Source organism: Heteronotia binoei, chromosome 20, assembly GCF_032191835.1.
Source record: "Heteronotia binoei isolate CCM8104 ecotype False Entrance Well chromosome 20, APGP_CSIRO_Hbin_v1, whole genome shotgun sequence".
Lineage (NCBI taxonomy): Eukaryota > Metazoa > Chordata > Lepidosauria > Squamata > Gekkonidae > Heteronotia > Heteronotia binoei.
The window spans coordinates 7,708,191-7,730,676 of NC_083242.1; the positions used below are offsets into that span (position 1 = coordinate 7,708,191).

A 22,486-nucleotide genomic window follows, 5' to 3' on the forward strand; every position below is an offset into this window, starting at 1 on the left:
TTTTGTTATTCATTATCTTCAAATTATTTAATTTTAATTAATTTCCTTTTAGTTAAATGCCAGCTCACCTGTATATCCTAATGTATGTTTTTGGATATTTTGGTGGCCAAACTTGCTTAATGTAGGAGCCACATAGAAGAAAATGTCAGATGTTTGAGAGCTGTAAGAAAGGAAAATAGATTGGGGGAGGGAGGGGTGGAAAGAAAGCAACTTTAAAGAAGAAGAAGACTGTAGATTTATACCCCGTTCTTCTCTCTGAATCAGAGTCTCAGAGTGGTTTAGAATCTCCTATATCTTCTTCCCCCACAACAGACACCCTGTGAGGTTGGTGGGGCTGAGAGAGCTCTCACAGAAGCTGCCCTTTCAAGGACAGCTTTTGAGAGAGCTAGGGCTGACCCAAGGCCATTCCAGCAGCTGCAAGTGGAGAAGTGGGGAATCAAACCCGGTTCTCCCAAACTGGCTCTCAGTTTAACTTGAAATTTAGCTTTAGCTTGCTTTAACTTTAACTTGAAATGCATTCTCCAAGCCGCATATGCAAAGAGAAAAGTGAAACAAGTGTGTGAGCATGGACATGATCCCAGAAACAGATCCATCACTGAGCCATTGCAAATTAATCTCTACTTGTTATGGTATCTGACTATAGCCCTGCTTTTTTGGATAAAGGCTAATGTCAGTTAGCAGTGCAGTCTCAAAGGCAGCACGGGGTGTTGTATCGCTCCTGCCTGTTCAGGAAACCATGAAATGAACATATGAAGCTGCCTTCTACTGAATCAGACCCTGGGTCCATCAAAGTCAGTATTGTCTACTTAGACTGGCAGCGGCTCTCCAGGGTCTCAAGCTGAGGTTTTTCACGCCTATTTGTCTGGACCCTTTTTTAGTTGGAGATGCCGAGGACTGAACCTGGGACCTTCAGCTTACCAAGCAGATGCTCTACCACTGAGCCCCCATCCCTCCCCTAAATGGTTGACAGCTGGAACAAATGTCTGGATCTGCCACCTGGTCTACACATTGATGAAACTTTTTTGAAGTGCTTTGAGAGAAATCTGTTACCTAAGGAGTATGTGTGTGTGTGTTGCACGTCTCATTGTGCCAACAGCTTGCAGAATTGCCAGCTTAAAAGTCCAGTAGATGTCAGAATGACTGATTCCATCCCCAAGTATATCCCTACAAATAGCACATGAAATACCCCTTATACATTTAGGGAGGATTGAGTGTTGCAGGCTGGGTATTAAAATCATTCAGGCAGTTCCCCAAACTGAACCTGGTTTAAATTTGGGAAAGGGGGCCTAGCCAGTAATATTGTTTGTAATCGGGGATCTAGATCTCCGGCTTGCTTAGCACAAACGGCTCTTGCTTGTTGAAATGTAACCTTCACTTGCGGGGTATTTTCTACAAGCTTTTTCTTCCTAACTTTTCCCAAAATGGCCGTTAGCAAAATACACAAGAGATGCCTGGGGATGGGTGAGGACTGCAGGAACGTTGCTCGCAGGAGAAATCCATGCCTTAACCAACGTTCCCTCTAAGCTGCAGGGTCTTGGGAGCAAAAATGCTACTTTGTGAGCTACTGGCATGAAAGTTGTGAGCTACTGCCTAAATTAGTGTGCTCTGGGGTCAAGACAAAAATGTGTGTGCTTCCTGAGCCAAGACAAAAATGTGTGAGCTGGAGGCTAAAAATCTTTGCGCAAGCTCACGCCAGCTCAGCTGAGAGGGAATATTGGCTTTAACCCTGACCGTGTCTTAACTGCGGCTTCTTGTTTTTGCTCCTCAGATTGTGAACCCGCCTAAAGACCTGAAGAAGCCTCGTGGGAAGAAGTGCTTCTTTGTGAAGTTTTTTGGGACTGAAGATCAGTATGTACCCACATCTTTATTTCTGCCTAGGGAAAAGGGTCTATTTTTAAACTTCCAGGGCCTTTGTGGGAAAGATCTGTGCCGGCTGGCACTGCTGTGATGTCCTGTAAAAAAAAAAATGTCTTAAACGTCAGCCACTAGTGAAACCTTTTTTAAGAAAAAAACACAGTTTAGTTCTGCGGGGCTGAAGAAGCTTGGGTCATCCAAAAGTGTCCAGCTGCCTCCTAAGGTGTCAAGAGCAAATTTTTGTTTCTATCCCCGGGAGACTTTTACAAAATACAGCTGACATTAAGTTTTAAGCAGGTCGACTGGCAGTCTGAAAATGCTTGCTCAGCACTGATAATTGTGAAGAAAGACAGTGTTATAATGTCTTTATATAAATCTGTAATGTTCCTGTGCTTGGACTACGGCTCTTGTTGCTGCAGTTGCTTATGTACCCTGCTTGCGGGCTACCCAGAGCCATCTGGATGGCTGCTGTGTGAAAGAGGTTGCTGGATGAGGCATACCCTTAATCTGATCCGGCAGAGCTGTGGCTTTTAAGGGGGAGGAATGCTGGCCTTCTCACATATCCAGGTGGCTCATGCAAGTGAGCTGGCTTGGTGTAGTGGTTAAGTGCACGGACTCTTATCTGGGAAAACCAGGTTTGATTCCCCACTTCTTCACATGCACCTCCTGATGTGACCTTGAGTCAGTCACAAGTTTTTACAGAGCTGGTCCTCTTAAGAGCCAGGGCTTTTGTTGAGCAGGAATGCAGTTCTGGCATGCTTGGCTTCGGGGTGTGGCCTAATATGCAAATGAGTTCCTGCTGGGCTTTTCGTACAAAAGAAGCCCTATTAAGAGCAGTTTCTGTCAGAACTCTCTCAGCTCCACCTACCTCACAGGCAGTGTTCCCTCTAAGCTGCAGGGTCTTGTGAGCAAAAATTCTATTTTGTGAGTTACTGTCATTAAAGTTGTGCTCTGGGGCCATTTTTCCTGAGCTTAAGACAAAAAGGTGTGAGCTGGAGGCTAAAAATCTGTGAGCTAGCTTGTGCTAATTCAGCTTAGAGGGAACACTGCTCACAGGGTGTCTGTTGTGTGGAGGAAGGGAAAGGAGATTGTGAGTCACTCTAAGACTCTTTCTGGTAGTGAAGGTGGAGTATAATTCCAGTCTCCTCTTCTTCATGTTGAAGAGGAAAGTTATTTCCTCTTTCAGTATGGGGTTGTATTTGATTGATATGTGGTGTTTTGCATGTGCTCTGTTAGCTCCTGTCTTGGTGGCAGGTGTATGTAAAGAAAGCCATGTCTAGGATCTGAATATCTGTGGAATTGGTACACTTAACATTGTGAATGGGTCGTAGCTTTGCCACTAAAGACGTTTAGACACTGGGCCTTCGAGTGCCTTGTTGAGCCTGTGGGCATGTTTGAGATTTTCAACTGCAGCAAAACCGCTTCCGTGGGGGGCACAATAAGCCACTGTACAGCTGCCATCGGAGGGAGTCACAGTATTTGGAGGCTTGAATCAAGCATCGTGCTCTTATGGAGGCAGCTATTTCCGGACAGCCATTCCCGGCAGACCTAAAAGTGACACTTCTACGGCCCCCTTGCTCCAGTGAGGTTGAGGAAAGCCAGGATTAGCTCTTTGCTTGGGGGAAGAAGTGCTTTAGGGGAGAAGGAAGTGGGCACCAAAGAACACAACAGCGGGCAATACGGTGCTAGCAGTTCGCCATGTTTCATAGCAAAGCACAAGAGCAGCATATGGCAGATGCGAGGGGTTGTTTATTTCTCTCTCTCTCTCTCTCTCTCTCTCTCTCACTCACACACACACACACACACACACTACACTCTGCTTCAGCTGAGGAATATCTGTTAGCCTTTCAAGTCAGTTGCTGACTGCAAGGAGGAGTCAGGAAGCCAGAGAGGAGGTTGCATAATGTCCTTCTTGCAAAAGTGGGTCAGGTATCTGGAACACTTTTTGGTCCCAAGCTGATATAAGCGAAGGGATTGCAGGCGGAACGATCAGTGCAACTGAATGTGTCGTTGGGCTTGAAAACCCATCAGCTGGTGGATGAAGGCTTCTAAATCTCCCAGGAGATTCGTTGACAATGGCCTGTTGGATGATCCTGTTTCCTCTGAGCAACAGAAAGGTTCAAGAACTGTTTGGGGCTTCGTATATCAGCAGAGAAAGGGCAGGGCTACCACAGTTTTTGTGGAACAAAGGACATTGTGTTAGGGTCATAATTTAGCTTCCTGAGAATAGTATTTTTTAAATAACACGTAGATTGTAGTAGTTAAGGGTTGAGAATGTATATTTAGAAGCATCTGCATAAATGATTGGCTGGTGGGAGGTGGTGAATTTTCCTTTTAGAGGTTTTTAAACAGAGGTTGATTGGCCAACTGACAGCAGTGCTGATTCTTTGAACATCTGGCAGATCATAAGAGGAAAGGCAGGAAGGGTTGCATCAGAGCTTAGTTTCACGTGGTCATTTCTTCCATGCCCAGGGAAATGCTGTTCGCCATTTGGGGTTAGGGGGAAATCTAGGCCATTTTTGTTAGGGATCCTAGAGGGGAGTTTTTTTGGCCGTCTTTTGGATGTGGAGCAGGTGTCACTGGGTGGTATTCGTGAATTTCCTGCATTGTGCAGGGGGTTGGACTAGATGACCCTGGAGGATCCCTTCCATCTCTACGATTCCGTGATGTTGCTGAAACCTTGGAAGCCAAAGGGGGCAGAAATAAATCTGGAAATCTAACCTTGAAAGCCTCAGACAAGGAAGTTTGAATGTTTGTGTCATAAATCTGAATAATACAAATATTTGCAAACAAGCTATCTAACAAGGCTTCTGTTTACATAATTGCAATAACCTTTGTTGAAGTAACATTAATTTTGCGAATAACCAATGCTGATCCAGTTTCCTCCCAAAATCCCACTTGTATTGCATACCTAACTCGCACACTACCTTGAAACAGTGTACGTTCAGGTGTGATAGAGTAAGGAGTGCCCTTTTGCTTTGGATATTTTGCTAGAATGGTCTGTCCACCTGCTCAGCGCAATTGCTGTTCTCAAAAACAAGGAAGAGGGGATAAATATTGGAACAGTTGATTTCTGGGCCCTCTGGCAGTGCTTTCTATATAGATCTCTGAAAGAATGTGTGCAAAGGGCACTCTAAAGTAACTGTAGAAACACACGGTAGTATTTGGCAAAGCAAACTGAGGCTTAGTGTGACTACTTGGCATTTTGGTTTCTCATCTAGCTTTCAGTGCAGCTTTGCTTAACAGGGAGATCTGACTGAGAACTAATACACACATTCAAATCATGGCCTTTTCTCGAGTCTGGAGCGCTGCTCTCTGCAACCTGTTTTTCAGAGGGCCCAAAGAATGCAACAGCGTTGTAATATTTGCCTTGAACAGCAAGAAGGCTGACTTGAAAACAGGTCTGCACTTTCTGCATGAGACGCATGCTTATTCATGGTAAGTCTTCATGACCGGGGTCCTTGGAGACTAAATGCAGTGGCATAACTGAATTCTGCATTCGCACCTAAGCACCATTCCTGCCTCTGTTTGTATGAGAGACAGGAGCGAGTGGGTTTCTTTCAACCACTGTGCCTTAGTGGTTTACTACAGTGTTGATGCCTTGTCAGTGTTTTCAGCTCCCTAGCAAAGAGCAAAGCCTGTGTTTTAGGAAGAGCTAAGGGGGAGCATGCCTCTCTCCATATACATTGACTGTTAAACCCCAATGAATTTAATGGAGCTTTCTCCTCAATGTGTATATGTGGAGAAATGAGCTTCAGGATCCATTTTCTGTGTGTAGGTCTCTTGTGCTTTGAACTAAAGGGATTACAGCTCTGCAGATTATAGCTTCCCAGCTGGTCGGTTGCAGCTGTAGCCATCTTGCAAACATACACACTTTGTGTTATGTTTTATTTATTTATATATTACTTTCAGCTTTTATCCTGCCCTCTCCGCAAGCAAACTCAGGGCAGCTGACAAGCAAATTCAGACAATACAATTGACGTTTAAAACAATAAAATACAGTACAATACAATTTAAAACTTTTGTGGTGCTATTAACTTTGAAGCAGGCAGGATCTTACTTTCCTCTGACAGTGATCCTATAGAGATTGTAGTTCCTCAGCAGTGTAGGATGGCAGTCCTTCCCCGGTTAGGTGTTAAAGGCCTGTCGAAATACTTCAGTTTTACAGGCCCTGCGGAATTAGGAAAGGTCCCGCAGTTCCCTTATAGCCTCCGGGAGAGCATTCCACATTTCTGGTGCTGCCGCCGAGAAGGCCCTACCCCGTGTAGAACACAGTCTGGCCTCCCTTGGTCCAGGGATGGACAGTAGATTTTGTGTCCCTGAATGCTGTGCTCTCTGGGGAACATACGGAGAAAAGCGGTCCCATAGATAGGCAGGCCCCCAACCATATAGGGCTTTAAAGGTCAACACCAACACCTTGAAGCAACTTGGAACACAATAGGTAGCCAGTGCAGCTCTTTCAACACCGGCCGAATGTGCTCCCATTGAGGGAGCCCTATTAACAGCTGCACTGCAGTGTTCTGCACTAGCTGTAGTTTTGGAGTCAGAGGTTTTTCCCTCCTTTGTTTCTCATTACCTGCATCTCGATAACTAACGGTGGTTAATGCTACTAAACCATGGTTAATGCTAATTTTGGTTTAAGAAAAACCAATTGCTTCTCTGAAAGAATTTGAAGTGGCTTCATCAAAGCAGTTAAAGTGCACATCATGAAACCCATGGTAGAAACGAAGTGTTGTGCAGTGTAGAGTGCTCCCCAGCTCAGTGCAGAGTATGAAAAACTGCTGGGGATTAATGCCATTTGGGTCAAGGGATCTCTGGAAAAAGTGCAGAGAAATGACAGTGCGTGGGAGAGGGGAGGAGATGGCATCCTGGAAGGCTGTTCCACGATGCTGGAGCCGTAACTGAGAGAGAACAAACTCCCCCTGAAGCCAGCCACGCTCGGTGGATTGAGGACATGACTGGGAGAGATTAGCAGGCTGCTCTGAATGGGTGAGCGGGTGAGTGTAGGGAGAGGCGGCCCTTTAGGTTCTGGATCGTGGTGAAGATGGGAATCCCGTTTGGCGACAGTGCAAACAGAACCTCAGACTCTCAAACAACAGAAGTGGGTATTTCTTGCTGGCAGGGAGTGGGGGAGCACATCCCAGAAGCTGTGGCACGGAACATTCCTCAGGCCAGCGTCTCATTTCCAAACACTTAATTGTCACAGCACCAAAGCTGGAAGTAAAAAGCCTCTATGATTTCCTGCCCACAGCTGTATTAGAGGCGAAACACAGCCTCAGGAGCCCTGCATGCTCTTGTCTTTTGCTGGAAGATACCATTTTCTCCCATGATGGGGGCACAGTTGGTGTCTTGTGCAGGGCGGGTCCTTTCACATTTGAAGTCAGCATGACTAGGCAGAGGATAAGTTGGATCAGAACAGGGAACCTTTTCTGAGGCCCTGGGCACCTTTGGAATTCCCACGCAGGGTGGCATGTTGAGACACACACACACACACACACACAGGGGCAGCCCTAGTGCAGGGGAAAAGAAAGATAATTCCAAAATGCACTGGGAAAGAGGAACAAGGGAGACTAAAGCCAACACTAGTGACAAGACAATGTTGTTTCATTGTGGACAGCCAAACAGAGGCATTTCTGGGCACGAACCCTATATTAGGGGTCCCCAACCCCCGGGCCGTGGACCGGTACCAGGCCGTGGCCTGTTAGCAACCGGGCTGTGAGTTGTATAATTATTTCATTATATATTGCAACGTAGGAATAAGAAGACAACATTGGATTTATATCCTATCCTCCACTCTGAATTTCAGAGACTCAGGGCAGCTCACAATCTCCTTTACCTTCCTCCCTCAACAGACACTCTGTGAGGTGGGTGGGGCTGAGAGGGCTCTCCCAGAAGCTGCCCTTTCAAGGACAACTCTGAGAGCTATGGCTGACCCAAGGCCATTCTAGCAGCTTCAAGTGGAGGAGTGTGGGGAATCAAACCCGATTCTCCCAGATAAGAGTCCGCACACAACCACCGCACCAAACTAATAGAAATGAAGTATACAATTGTATCATCCCGAAACCATTGGTTTCCACCCGCACCTCCCCCGGTCTGTGGCAAAATCGTCTTCCACAAAACCGATCCCTGGTGCCAAAAAGGTCAGGGAACCGCTGCCCTATATGATCCAACCCACTTTCTAAAAACACTTGGTGGGCACCAATGAAAGCATCAGCATGTACCATGGCACCCATGGGCGCTGTGGTTGGGGATCCCGGAATTAGAAAGGCGTGGGCTGATGAAATGGAAGTCCTGGAGTGTTTCCCTAGAGTCAGTACTGAACCGCCTGCCTAGAACACAGGCAGCTTCCCCGCAAGAGCAGTCTGTAACCAGCAGCTGCTCCCCTTGAAAAGCCGTGGGTGCTTCCTGGCTTGACCACTCCAGCTAGAGCTCATGCCAAGAAACACTGAAAAGGAAGGGACTGGCCGCAGAGCTACTCCACCCTGAGCTCAAATTGGTCACCACCAAGAACAAGCAGGATAAAAAAAGCATTTTGGCTGGCTAAGAATTGCTATCAGTGAACAACTGGGAACCTGCAAGGATACTGCAGGAAAGCAGGCTGTGAGAATCTTAGGATACTGAAACGGCTCCGTCAGCCTGTCCAATGTGTTTATACGTACGTAATTCCTTCATGTATAGATGCGTATAGTGTCTTTCTCTACGAGGTATTGGAGGGGGGGGGGAGAAGCAAAACAGGTGTGTCTAGAGGACAGCGCAAAGAAGATCTATCCAGAAATGTTGCTGCCTGGCCGTGCTCACCTGTTCTCTTTCAGATAAGACAGGGGAAGGACGGGCTTTTCCCTTTTCCATACCTGTCAACTCAAAGCACCAATCTGATTCCTGAGCAAATCTTAAAGTCACTAAGGCTGAAAGAGCCATGTGCTAGGAGCTGTTTGGCGTTTCATAATGGCTTCTGCCTCCTGCAATCTCTGGGCTTTTCTGTTAACTGTAATAGAAGAGGGGCAGAAAGTAGATTTTTCGTGGCTGACTTAGGTTCTACTGGGCTGCACCCCAGGGCTTTTTTTGTAGTAGGAACTCCTCTGCATATTAGGCCACACACCCCTGATGTAGCCAATCCTCCTGGAGCTTACAGTCGGCCCCGTACTAAGAGCCCTGTAAGCTCCAGGAGGATTGGCTACATCAGGGGTGTGTGGCCTAATACACAAAGGAGTTCCTGCTACAAAAAAAGCTCTGGCTGCACCAATACCCTGTCAGCCCAAGCTTCAAATTCAAGGCTTTATGTTGTTTTTTTTAAAGGTTATTTTACTTACAGCATTTATACCCTTCTTGGGTACCTTCTAGCCCTGCTAGTTGTGGAGAAGAGTTCACAAAATATATCTTATTCATTGACTGTCGAAGCCTCGAACCACAATGGAAGCAGAGCCTTGGAGGGCGAGGTAGCGTTCTGTGATCTCCCACTGTTGTAGATGTCTCTGCGGTTCTTGATGGACGTCTTTCCATTCTCTTCTCTCACTCGTTGCCACTCATTTCCTTGCTAGAAATGCATCTTCAGAAACCTGACTTTGGAGCCAGCCTAACTGGATGCAAAGTAAAGATCTAATCTGTGCAATTTGCTCTAGGCACACAATGGTGACTGTTTTCCTCTTTGAGTACAGGGGCATACCTGGCCCCTCTCAAATGACTGAGTGTGCCTTATTTAGAGCCCAGCCGTTCTCTTTTAACAGGGGTTTCAGTTACCTCCCAAGTTATTTCACACTCTCTTAATCCAGCTGTAGCCGCCAATTGGCGGGGGGAAACAAAGCACTATCTTCAGTAGCAGCATGCAGGCAAAACATGTTCCAGCCACATCTCTAGAAGGTATAACAGCACATGCCTGTAACAGTGTGCTCCTTAGGCAGAGATGGATTGGAGATTTAAGTGTGTGGCTACCGAAATGTTGGGATTTAGCCTTTCTGGGATGACCATTTCAAACCACAGATGTGGAATTGCCTGTGTAAAAGCTCACTGCTTGAAGTTATCATCCTAGGATGGGAGCTAGGCTGGAAGTTTTCTGTGTGCAAGGTCTTTTTTAAAACTTGGGGAAGTATTAAAGAGGCAATCCCTAACCTGCGGTCCAAAGGAGTAAAACTAGGACTTGATCATGTCCTTTCGTTGAACATACAATTCAGGTTGCAGTGAGCTTTTTTTTAAGGTAGCCTTTTCAAGCCCATGGTCTTAAAACAGCTTTGTTTGTTTGCTTTTGAGCTTCAACTGCGCTGTGTTTTCATGGGGAAGGGATTAAGCACATTAAAGGGGGGGAGCTTTGCTTGTCAGTGGCAGCGGTCTCAGAGTCGAAGCTCCAGTACACAAGGAACCAGCTGCAGCTTCTACCAGGAAGAGATGTTTTCAAGACGGGTGATGGTTTTTGTAGTCAAGAGCATCCTGCCAAAAAGAGCATCCTGCCAACTCGCTCCTGCACTCAGGTTCCGGGGGCAGTTCCGGACTCCTGTTAATTGGGCCTGATTACTCTGGCTATTTTCTGTGCCTGTTTATTGTTCTAAATTACTCTTCTGTACCAGATGACCAAAGCACAGCACCAGATGGATCAAAGAACGTTTTATTGTGTTTGCACCAAATAAGGTTAGATCCCTTCCAGCATTTTTTTTTTTTAGTAGTACCTGCAACTTGCTGAAAGCACAGTGTGCCTTCTGCAGCCTGCAGCAGAGAAGCATGAAGGGCGTTTTTACTAATTAAAAGGTACTTTTTGCTTACCCGTAAACACTTAAAGCGCATAAAGCAGCAAGAAGTACCCGATTTCCAACTAAGGACACGTTCCAACTCAGGACATGTCAATATGTAATAATTTGTGAATTAATATCCCCATAAGGATCAGGATAGGTAGCTGTGTTCGTCTATAGCAGAAGAAAAGCAACAGATTAATAATTTTGTGGCAGGGTAGGAGGTTTCATGAGTCACTTCTCACTTCTACAGAGATCAGCCACAAATTTTGTTTAAGGAGCTGCTGGACTCTTGCTTTTTTCTTCTGCTGCCTGCAGAAAGTAATCGCTTGACTGTAATGTCTCTGGGTTTTTAGATGTGTGTCTATTTGAATGTGTACTGAATCCTTTTGACGTTTCCAGAGGCAAAAATCAAATTGTTTTAATCATGGTATGCCATCCTTCTGCTAGAGCACAAATAGTAAGTGTAGCTGAAGACAGTAAAAGCAAAGCAAACTATAGTTTATAGTGGGTCAGCCCTACAATCAAAAACACAGAATCTAAGAACTGGAACAGTTACGACATAAAAGTGCTACATTGATTGGGGGTGGGGTGGGAATTAGAAACTCCTACACCAGCGAGAATTGGCGAACAAAATACAGCCATGAAAGACAGACAGGATGCTGAAGCCTCAGCCCAAAGCAACCTGAATTGATGCTTCAGAAAGCATTGAAAATGCACCGGATGTCACATTGGCATTGCTTGCTAGGTTGCATCAAGTTTGATGAAGTCATTTTTTTGACTCTGGATTCTTGGCTTGTGTTCTGTGACATACATAGGAGATATCCAGTTTTGCCTTCCAAGGCCCTGTTGGGCAAGACAGGCAAAGAGCTTTGTAATTGGAGGGGAGGGGGTGCAAATGTGGACCCTCCCCTTCCAAGTTCAATCCTAGCACTCTATACGCTGTATTGCTTGCCCTTCCCATTTGGCTTGCTCTCGCGGCAGGAAGACAGAAGTAATAGCCCTCTTACAGTCAGCTGCATTGTGTGAGAAACCGTGCTCAAAAAAGAATGCCATACCAGTTTCTTACCCGGAAGACAAAAAGCTAGCTGGTAACGCCGCCACCACATTTTTTGCGACCACATGGTTTTTGAGGTTGTTCCTAATCCAGAATAAAGTAGAGTAATCCACCATACAGTTTGATCAAAGTGACAGAAAGCATCCACAGCCATCAAATAAGTAGATCTAAAAGCAATACAGCAGCACCGAAACTCAGCTGCAGGAGTTAAACGTAACAGGAATTATATATCCTTAAAAAGGGAGACTGCTAAGTGAAGCTAGGTAGGGCTTTTGCCCCGCAAGCTTCTGGTTAACAACTAGAGATCTCATTGGTTGTGCAGATTTTTTAAAAAAATGTTGCTTGGCAGCAGCTGCCACCACAACCCAAGGATCTGCCACAACCCAAGGATCTGTGTGACTGAAGTTAAGCTGCGTCTGACTCCGCCTCCTGTGGCAGCCATGGTGTTGCTGCTCCAAACAGTTCCAGATGTGCCTTCAGGCTCAAAAAAAGGCCGAGAACCTCCAGCTTAAAAGCATCAGACAATCTTTGCCTGTTGCCTTATGCCTGTAGGAACTGGTGCCAGTCAAATGGCCGCGGGAAAGAGAATTCCACAGATGAGGCACAACCAGGTCTTCCTAGGCTAATTTAACACCGCACTACCGTCTTCCCACGTAAACCCTGCGACCAGAAGCTTGGAAGGAAACTCACGGCAAACAGCCGCACTGTAAAGGTTTTGAGCCGAGATGCGTTCGTCCGTTTCTTTTGCGCGTGATGTCTGCTTTAAAACTCAGGCTGCCTCTAACGGTATTGAAGGCCATAGAAGTGATTTTTTTTTTTTTTAAGAGCATTAATTTGGCCGGAGTCTCAAGTGACTGCAAAGTAGCTGCCGGCAACCAGAGGGGATTTGGGGGCTTTCCATTGAATGTTCCCAGCTCTGACATCTCCAAACCATAAATGCGCTGGGTATTGTGAAATGCCAGGCAAGCCGCTGTCAAGGATCTTTCAAGGATGTGATAGCAGAAAAACGATTGTGCGGTGGCCTAGTTTGATCTGTGGGGGGGAGAGAAAGACGGATGGAAGAGATGATGCTGAACCGTAGTCATGCTAGCCAGTAAGCATACATATAAAAATGTCAAATGCTTACAGTGAGCATCTATGAAAAATTTTAACATGTAGTGCAATTAAATGCGTCAGTTATCAGGCTCTCCTACAGCCTACATAGACCCTGCTTCTGTGCAGAGGGACTGAAGATTATGGGATCTGCCACCAGAATTCAACTTTCTGGTACATCCTCATTTGCTTAAAAAAAAAAAATCCCACCCAGTTTCTAGCTCTTAAGATTAACCTGCCTTGGGACAGTCTCAGAAGCCCTCTTACCAAATTAAATACGCAAAAGAAGCAGGTGGGTGCAGGTTTCTGCAACCGGCGCAGACTGCAGAATTGCACTTTTCTCAGTGCAAGCTTTGGGTCCTCTTGCTAAGGTACATCAAGAAGTGAAAGGGAACCTATTTTACAAATAATGTGGCCTTTCTGCTAGCGTCACTGCCCAAGTGATGCAGGGAGTCTGCCAAGGAAGATTAGGGCTGCTATGCAGAGGAAGGCAACGAGGAACCCACCTGCCCTCATTGCTTGTCTTGAAAACCCCATGGGCCTGGAGTCCCATTGAGTCAGTTATGACATAACAGCACACAATTGCTAACCTTGACCTTGGTGGCCCAGCCCAGCCTGATCTTGTCAGATCTCAGGAGCTAAGCCGGGTCAGTCCTGGTCAGTATTTGGATGGGGGACCACCAAGGAAGTCCGGAATTGCTGTGTGGAGTTAGGCAGTGGCAAACCACCATCTCTTGCCTTGAAAACCCTGTGAGATGAAACTTTGGTTGTGGCTCAGTGGCCTGCTTTACCTTTTTACCTGCTGGTTCCTGAGGCTTTATGGGACGTTGTTCGTAGGCATGATCCTACCAGTGTTAATGGAGGTGTGCACGATTGTCCTGTTTATATAACACAGTCTCTGCACCTGCAAAGGAGACAAAACCAAGTCCAGCACTAAGCAAGGCAGATGCTTTGCAGAGTACTTGAACCAGCCGGGGTCAAGAGTAAATCATAGCATTATCTGTTGTCTGCAAGGTTAAATGATCCGTGTTTTTCATAGATCATTTAATGCTTTTAACGGGAAAATGCCACGAGTCTGCAGACGTTTGTCGCTTTTTGATGTCAGAAGCGTGGAGCAGGCGGGAGAATGAGATGAGCTCACCGGTGTTGCAGAATTTGATTGACGTAGCCGTTTCAAATTGCAGTTCTTAAAAGTCTCTGGGAATTCAGCAGCTAGCGTATCAGTTAATGGCAGTTTTTCTTAATGCTCTGCGAACTGGCCGTAAAGATTTTGTTTCCAAAGAGCTGCTTCAAGGACAGTTTCTTCATGTAGGAGAAGCGGAGTGCCCAATTTAAATGGGACATATCAGAAAGTGTAGAAGAAGCACATTTTTATGAAGGAAGTTAAACATTCTGGTGCCAAAACTTCAAGGGCGTTGCTTCTAGTTTCTTTGGTACTAAAGGACTTTAAAAAAAATCTACAGTGTTTTGCAAAGCAGTTACTGTTATACACGTGGGAGCATTCATGGGGTGGTGTAGATTAATGATAATCATACACTGAGAGTATTGAGAGGGATTAAAAGGTCATTGTTGAGGTGAGTTTTTTCTGTCAGATCATTCAAGAGAGACATGCCCTGGCCCAGCGTATGCATGGAACCAGGTTTTAAAACACATTCCCTTGGCGGATGGGGTGAGGAGGGTGGGGGGGATTGGATGACTGTTTGACTAAAAAGGTAATTGAGGGCCTGGGTTTGTTTGTAGTAAGGAATCTGGCAGAGCATTAGTATTGCTAAGAAGAGGGTTGCACATACTCATCCTTGCAGTACAGCTCTGTGCGGAGTCAGTCCAGTCCAACTTCCTTAATGTAAGAGTCGCATAGAATAAACGTCAGATGTTCGAGAGCCGCAAGACATGAGTATCAGGTGTTTTGAGAGCTTCAAGGAAGGAGGGAAGGAAGGCAAACAGATGGGGAGAGAGTGAAGAGATGGAAAGAAAGCAACTTTAAATGCAGCATCCAGGCCGCCAGCTTGCGTGGGTTGGAGAAGCGATTTAAAGAGGCAAATGTTGTCTCCAACCCAGCCAATGGAGTGGCGGGACGTCAGGAGCCACACAGCATGTGTCACAATTTCGTCACCCTGGTCCAGTTTAAGCCCACTGATTTCAGTGGATGTGGACTGGAGTAACTGCACAGTCACACCACTAGCATGCCACTTGCGGAAGTCTCCGTGTGGCGGTGTTCCTGTCGATCCATAACACTGGAAGCAGAATAACCATTTATCTGTGAAAGCAATGACCTCGGTGGGGTGGGGTCTGTTTGCAGGATTGATAGGGGTGCCGGCTGTCTCCACCGCTGTCCCTACCGCTGAGCGTTCGATGGGCAGCGCTGCGCTTTGCTTTCTCTCCCCAGTGCTTGGATCAAGGTGGAGCAGCTGAAGCCATACCATGCCCACAAAGAGGAGATGATCAAAATCAACAAAGGCAAGAGGTTCCAGCAGGCCGTGGATGCGGTGGAAGAATTCCTCAAGAAAGGCAAAGGCAAGGACCAGGTGAGTGTTTTCCTGAGCATCCAGGCCCTTGGTGCAGTGGAGGCAGGTGCTTCTGCATGTGACCTTCGGCAGATTGCTAGAGAGGGCCAATGGCTGATGACTGTCTCCAGGATTTATTCTGTGCAACAGCGGCTAAGATCACATTTGGGAATCAGTCAAGGGTGGCAGCTGCCTGCCACATCCCTGATGTACTTACAGTAAACTGAGACAGGAGGGCCGGTAGATCTACGCCCACAGTTTTAGAATATGTTTGTGCGTTCTGGAGTGTTAGAATTGCTTCTGCTCCCCTATAAAGCAGGCTTGTACTTGGGCTTTCTCATCGGTCTTCATTCTGAACCTAGTACCTCAAGTCTTGGTCTATCCCGAATTGGGGGGTTCATCATGCTTCAGACTCCTCCTTGCATTGTTGTGTGTGGGGGGGGGGAATCACTGGCAGCTTGTGCCCCCCCTTCTTCTCTCACCCTTCTGTTCTGTAATCTCTCAGGCATCTCACAATTCCGCTGAGGAGAAGAACCGGCGAAACTCCAGCGAGGAAAGAGGGAAAGCGGCGGGGGAAGAGAAACGCAAAGGCGGGCAGTCCAACGGGAAGCCAAAAAAGAGAGTCTCTTCAGTCTCCTCTGAGCGAGGCTCCAAGTCCCCACTGAAGAGGACGTATGAGCAGAGCCCCCGGAAGCGGGGGCGCCCCCCCAAGGACGAGAAGGTTGGTTTTTGGCATCTCTTCCCCACGTCCTGTGAGCTTGTCCAGGCGGAATGTAAACTTATCAGCCGACTGGACGACGTTGATGTTGTGGCTGTTGCATGCGCTCGACTATCCAAAAGTCTTATCAGCCGATCGCATTGTTTGGCAGCCCTGGTTGTCGGTTTTTGCTGACCCGAGTTACTCTCAAACAACTCCCTTTCGTTTCTTTTTGGGAAATCGCCGAGGAGTATCTCCCGTGCTTCCGTCTTGGTGTGGCTGTAGTGGAGGAAACAGGAGGATCTTCACTGTGTTGTAGGGCACACCGTGTTTCCCGTGGCCATCTCATCTGTCTGTGTGTCATCATGTGACCGTTCCCCACCCCTCCATCCTCCCGTGCCCTCAAGCAGAGTGGGGCCGAGTGGTTCGAGCGGCACTGTTGATGAGGATGAAGAAATGCTCAAGGAAGCGGATAGCCCTGCGGGAAGACCTCCTTTCCCAAAGATCTGAATTCTCTTGCTGTTGTATATGAGTTTGATTTTCTTTTCGTTACGGTCTCTTGAATGTTTCCAATCGTCTGGCTGCCTCTGCCCTGGTCAGGTCAGTTGGAAGTTCACCCTCTGGCTGTGGATCCTTACCACCACGATGGATTTACCTGAACAAACGTGCCCCTCAAAGCTGAGCCTGGAGCCTCCTGTGAACAAAAGATGGCGTAATTGGAGAACTCAGATTTAGCCTGATCTGGATGGCCCAGGCTAGCCCAATCTCATCAGAAGCTGATTGGGGCCAGCCCTGGTTATTATTTGGATGGGAGCGGAATTCCAAAAGTTGCTATGCAGAGGAAGGCAGTGGCAAACCACCTCTGAACGTCTCTTGCCTTGGAAACCCTCTGGGGCCTCCATAAGTCAGCTGTAACTCAGCATTTTGCACGCATGCACAGGATTTGCTGCAATTACATGCTGCTTGCTCCTGGTCGGCTCATTCCCCTTGACCTTGTACAACTGTGGCTTTCGGTCTTCCAATTCCTCTCTGGGGTGTGAACCGTGGCAATCCGTGAGAATCTGTGACTCTCACTTTGCCTGCTGGAAACAGGGTTTGAGGTTATGTAGCTCTGTTTCTTTAGAGTTCAGCACCTTAGAGACCATCAAGAGTTTCCAAGGTATAAGCCAGGGGTGTCAAACATCTGGCCTGCGGGCAAAATCAGGCCCTCAGAGGAAACCTATCAGGCCCCTGAGCAACTGGCTGTCATCTGCTTCCTTCTCCCTCTTTCTTGCTTCCTTCTTTGTCACAGCTTGCTTTGCAAGGCTTGCTCAATCGCACAGGAGCAAAGCCTCTGTTTTCTCCATTGGCTGAGGCTCCTCCCTTGGGGAGGAAGGAAAAACTTGCTTTGCCAGGCTATCACAATCGCACAGCAGAGCTACCGAGCCAATCCTCTCTTCCTTCTGTTGACTGAGGCTCCTTCCCCTCCTGGTCCCCTGGGGAAGGAAGGAAAGAGCCAGAGCTTCCTTGCCCAGTTCCCTGGATCCCATGGGAGAGATACAAAGAAAGCACCTTTAAGACCAATGAGTGCTAATATTTTAAGCATGGTTTAAGTTTTTTAATTGTGTTTGCCTGTATCCTTTATAAAGTTTATATCCCTGCTACCTAATCTTAAATAGGTACACACATGGCCCGGCCCGATATAGCCCGGCCCAACAAGGTCTCATTTATGTCAGATCCAACCCTCATAACAAATGAGTTCAACACCCCTGGGATAAGCTTTCTTGAAGCTTCGACTCTGGGAAGCTCACACCTTGAAAATCTTGTTAATCGCAGAGGTGCTTCCTATCGATAGGTTCTGTCCTGTCCCCACACTGGCTTTAGCGACTGAACTAAGAGCGGGACGCGACGTGTCCAGAAACGGAGACAAGTTTGAGGGACGGCGTTGCCTCTTTCTCCTTACATTATCCCTTCCGCAGTTTCTCCATGGCGACAGCAGCCAGTGAAGAAACCGGAGAGCCAAACGTCGGGAGTCGTCGCCTTCCATCCTGCCTCAAAATAAGCAGGCACATCATGGCCTTCTTTCCAGCTTGGGAAGCGGATGCAGCATCACAGCCGCACGGTGGCACGTTGATAACACCGTGGGCAGGGTCTCGAGCAGCTGTACAGGAAAATAAGCCTCAGCAGGACTTGCTCCTGAGAGACCACGCTTGGATGCATCCTGCGTGCAGGCCTCAGATTCAGTGGGAGCTCACAGGAGCACAGCTCCTGAACCTTTCGGAGAGTTCCTCCTCCTCGTCCATTGAATAGTATGTGCAGCTGCATAACAATCCCTGGATGAGCTCGACCACCTATTTTTCTACAAACCACCCCTGCCTGCTTGGATAATTGCGTTGGTTTGAATCACTGCGAAGCTGCCATTCTTGTATCTTTTTCTTCATTTTAGTTGATTTGATTGAGCGGGCGTTCTGGCTCACCTTCTCCCAAAGTTCTGGGGTAGGGGACAGTGCCGAGAATGCACATTCAATCATATGGGGGAAAAAATGAACTCCCCTTTTAAAAAAAACACTAAAGTGATTTCCTATCTGCTTGTCAGTTGTTGAAGACCGACCCGCAGTGTGTTATATCCCTTGGCCTACGCGGACTCAGCATTTGGCAGGTGATGCGGGGAGGGTAGTTTTGCAATGCAGAGAAGGTTTCTTCATGTTCTCACGGCAGTGTGCACAGGAGAGCCCTTCCCTCCCTTTCGAGTTGCCTGACACAATGAAGCCTCTCCGTTATGGTCAGCGTGTCTGTTCTCCCCCAGGGTCGCAACCTGTTATAACTGCAGATTCCCTTCCTGCGTACCATTGTGCAAGCTTCTTGCTCCTCTGCCGTGTCGCCAAGACAACCTTCCTCTTTCTTTCTGAACGGCCTCCTCCAAGACGGGATTTGGGAATCGTGCAGGACAGAGGCTTCTTAAAGCCTTCAGAACTTTCCTCGGTCGCTCTTCAGGGCCTCCAGTCTCCCGCACAGCTTTTCAGGCCCTGTCATTGTGCTGCGGTCTTGATTGCTTTTCCTTGTCTCTCCGCAGGATTTAACAATCCCCGAATCGAGCACGGTGAAGAGAATGATGACAGGGACCGTGGCGGGCTTCAAATGGCCACCAAGTGTAAGCGAGGTGATTTAACACTCTCAACTTCCCTGTGGTCTAAATCTCAGTAATCCAGTGGCTCCGCACAGACTACTTATTCCTTGACAGGAATCTTGGGGTTGTTTGCTGGGGGGGGGGGGGGAGATTTTATTCCACTTTGTTTTCCTGTCTTCTCTTCCAATGAAAAGAATGTATCCAGTGTTCCCTTACCTCACTAGTCATTATTGCATAGCTAAGGCAGGTTCAGGCATGCAGCAGTTCAGGGGAGGACATGTGAGTTTCCAGACCTACAGATGAAAGTGCAGCCGCTGAATTCCCTTCAGCTTGGTGAAGCAGTTAAGAGCGGTGGACTCTGATCTGGAAAACTGGGCTTGATTTCCTATTCCTTATGCAGCCGCTGGTGTGAACTTGGGTCAGTCACAAGTTCTCTCAGAGCTGTTCTCTCAAGGGCAGTTCTCCCAGAGCTCTCTCAGCCACACCTGCCTCACAGATGTGTCTGTTGTAGGGAGGGGAAGGGAATGGAGATTGTCAGCTGCTCTGAGATTCCAAGGGTAAAAAGGTCAAGGTAGTCCCCTGTGCAAGCACCAGTCGTTTCCGACTCTGGGGTGACGTCGCATCACGTTTTCACGGCAGACTTTTTATAGGGTGGTTTGCCATTGCCTTCCCCAGTCATCTACGCTTTCCCCCCAGCAAGCTAGGGACTCATTTTACTGACCTCGGATGAGTGGAAGGCTGAGTCAACCTTGAGCCGGCTACCTGAACCCAGCTTCTGCCGGGGTTGAACTTAGGTCGTGAGCAGAGAGCTTGGACTGCAGTACTGCAGCTTTACCATTTTGCGCTATGGGGCTGCAAATGAAGAGCAGGGTATAAATCCAGTCTCCTCTTCTTTCAATGCGCAAAAGGCTGACATTGCAGGGCAAACACTTTAATGCTTGTACTGAGGAACATACAGTAAAATAACATTGATTGGGTGTTGGGGGGGATTGTCTGTTAGTTCCAACAAATAGCTGAAGAAGTAACAGTAGTTACTATATTGGTGCTGAGGAAGATAGGAAGAAAAGTAGGCAGAGATACTTGTGTTTATTGAAGCCAATTCGGATTGCTTTAAAAAGGCATAGGCTTTCAGAGCTTTAGAAATGTTCCTCCTTCGCAAAAAGAATGTAAGAAAAGCCATACTAGATTGGGCCAATGGCCCATCCAGTTCAGCACTCTTGTGTCACACAGTGGGCAAAAACCAGGTGCCATCAGGAGGTCCACCAGAAGGGCCAGAACTCAAGAAACCCTCCCACTGTTGCCTCCTAAGCACCCAGGATACAGAGCATAACTGCCCCAGACAGAGTGTTCCATCTATACCAGGGGTGGCTAACAGTAGCTCTCCAGATGTTTTTTGCCTACAACTCGCATCAGCCCTAGCCATTGGCCATGCTGGCTGGGACTGATGGGAGTTGTAGGCAAAAAACATCTGGAGAGCTACTGTTGGCCATCCATGAGCTATACCTTTTGGCTAATAGCCACACTGATGGATCTCTGCTCCAGATGTTTATCCAGTCCCAACGCCATGTGTTTCTATTTAAGTGTATTGTTCTGCCTGATTCATATGTCCCATAAAGTCAATTGCCTACTTAATCCTGGCATCGATTCCTGGCAATTCTTCAGTCAGATTTGTCCTGGTTTTTAGGATGGGAGAGTTTTCTAGATAGCATGCACTTAAGCAGATTTGAGTGAGGAGAGGCACTAGAGGGCGGTCTTAAGTGCTCTCAGTGAGAAGTTCTGATTTGTTCAGCTGGTTTTTCATTTTCATCCACGTACTTAAGGTTGATGCCTTAGAAACAAGAAATGGGGGATGGATACACTTTCTGAACTGCAAAGTGTTGTGGGGATAACTTGCCTATGGAAGCTGTTTCCCAGCATTCTTTCATATTCTGTCATGGAGTACAGTCAGTAAGCAAGTCCCCAGGTATATATGTCTTCCTTCTCCTGACAGATGTGTTAGTTGCTTTCCACAGACAAAATCAACAGGGATACACAGCGCTTACCGAGAAGAACAAAACAGCTGTGCGCACAAACTGCAAAGAAACTTACTTACAAACTTATCAATGTCAATTTCATTATTTCATAGAACCATACAAAACATACCAATAGCTTCAGCAGTTCATGAATGCACTCCCAGGCACAAAGGAAACAGCTTCAAGATGATGTATGATCACAGGTTTGGTAATTTCACAGAGATTTTCAATTGTTCACAACGTCACTAAAAGTCCATGCAAAAGAATTCTCAGTTGAGAATTCTATGGCATGCATTGGAATGTGGTTTTTGAAAATTTGTGCCGTTTGCTAAGGAACGACTCCTGAGGAAACTCATCTGTGAAACACTGTCCTGAGCTGGCGGAAGCGTCAAGTGAGCAATCCCTCCATTGTGGAAACTATCGTTCCTGGAGTAAGCTTGATCAGTTCAAGTTGGAATTTCACTTATATATGGACTTTTAGTGACTTTGTGAACAATAGAAAATTTCTGTGAAATGACCAAACCTGTGATCGTACAGCATCTTGAAGCTGTTTCCTTCGTGCCTGGGAGTGCATTCATGAATTGCTGAAACTATCAGTATATGTTGCATGGTTCAATGAAATTGACATTGATGTGTCTTTGCAGTTTATGTGCACAGCTGTTTTGTTCAGTTGCTTTCCACAGCCTGTTTGACTGGGGATTCTTTGGTTCTTTCCTGTTACCGAGCATAGTGATTTAACTCGCTTTCCAATAAATAGGTAAGCAAGAGGCACTGAGGTTGCTTCAGAGTCCAGGAACTTGTCACCCATTCAGAACATGTATGGAGGATTCTTAGACTTCCTTTTTGCCTGTCTCAGTGTTTCCTTTTTGCAATTACAGCCCGTGAAAGAAGGCGACCCGCATTTCCATCACTTCCTGCTTAGCCAGACAGAAAAGGTGAGCACCAGTTTGGGCCGGGTCCAGTCAGAATCTTGAGTCCATCCCAAGGTGGCTTTTCTCCAGCTGCAAATGGATAGATTTCATTCCTGACAGACAGCAGCCTGGTCAGTTGCATGGTTTAGGTGAATGTCAGGCCCACCACTGTAAAGTTAAGACTTTGTGATTTCCCCTCTCCTGAGCGTGCCAGATGTAAACATCTGAGCACCAGCCATTAGCTTGACTTGAAGGAGTATAGCGAAACTATAGGATCTTAGTGTACAGCTGTGTAGATAAAAAACTGCTAAGAGACACCATAAATTTTAAACAAGACAGTGTAATGTAATGGTCAGTGGTGTTCTGACAAAGCTTGCACATAGAACTTCAAATTAAAAAGAGCACGTAGCAAAAAGAATTAACAGAAGACAGTTCAAAAGCAGTCTTTCCATTCACAAAGGAGTGACAGTATTCCAGTATTTAGTTCATGGAACTAAACCACCGCCTTCCCAAGATAGCAAAGCATGGAGGCACAC

At 46.8% G+C, this 22,486-nt stretch overlaps 1 protein-coding gene across 9 annotated transcripts in view; it reads left to right on the plus strand.

Annotated features, from left to right (window-relative positions):
• GLYR1 (glyoxylate reductase 1 homolog) overlaps positions 1-22,486 on the plus strand; it is a 55,148-nt gene that overhangs the window by 8,080 nt on the left and 24,582 nt on the right. For 5 of the 9 annotated variants that reach the window (XM_060260968.1, XM_060260969.1, XM_060260974.1 and 2 more), the window contains exons 3-7: positions 1,769-1,848; positions 15,107-15,245; positions 15,730-15,945; positions 18,974-19,060; positions 21,918-21,974. In XM_060260968.1, coding sequence (XP_060116951.1) covers positions 1,769-1,848; positions 15,107-15,245; positions 15,730-15,945; positions 18,974-19,060; positions 21,918-21,974 — 579 coding nt within the window. The remainder of the gene's footprint in view (positions 1-1,768; positions 1,849-15,106; positions 15,246-15,729; positions 15,946-18,973; positions 19,061-21,917; positions 21,975-22,486) is intronic. The other 4 variants (XM_060260970.1, XM_060260972.1, XM_060260973.1 and 1 more) reach the window with 2 other exon arrangements.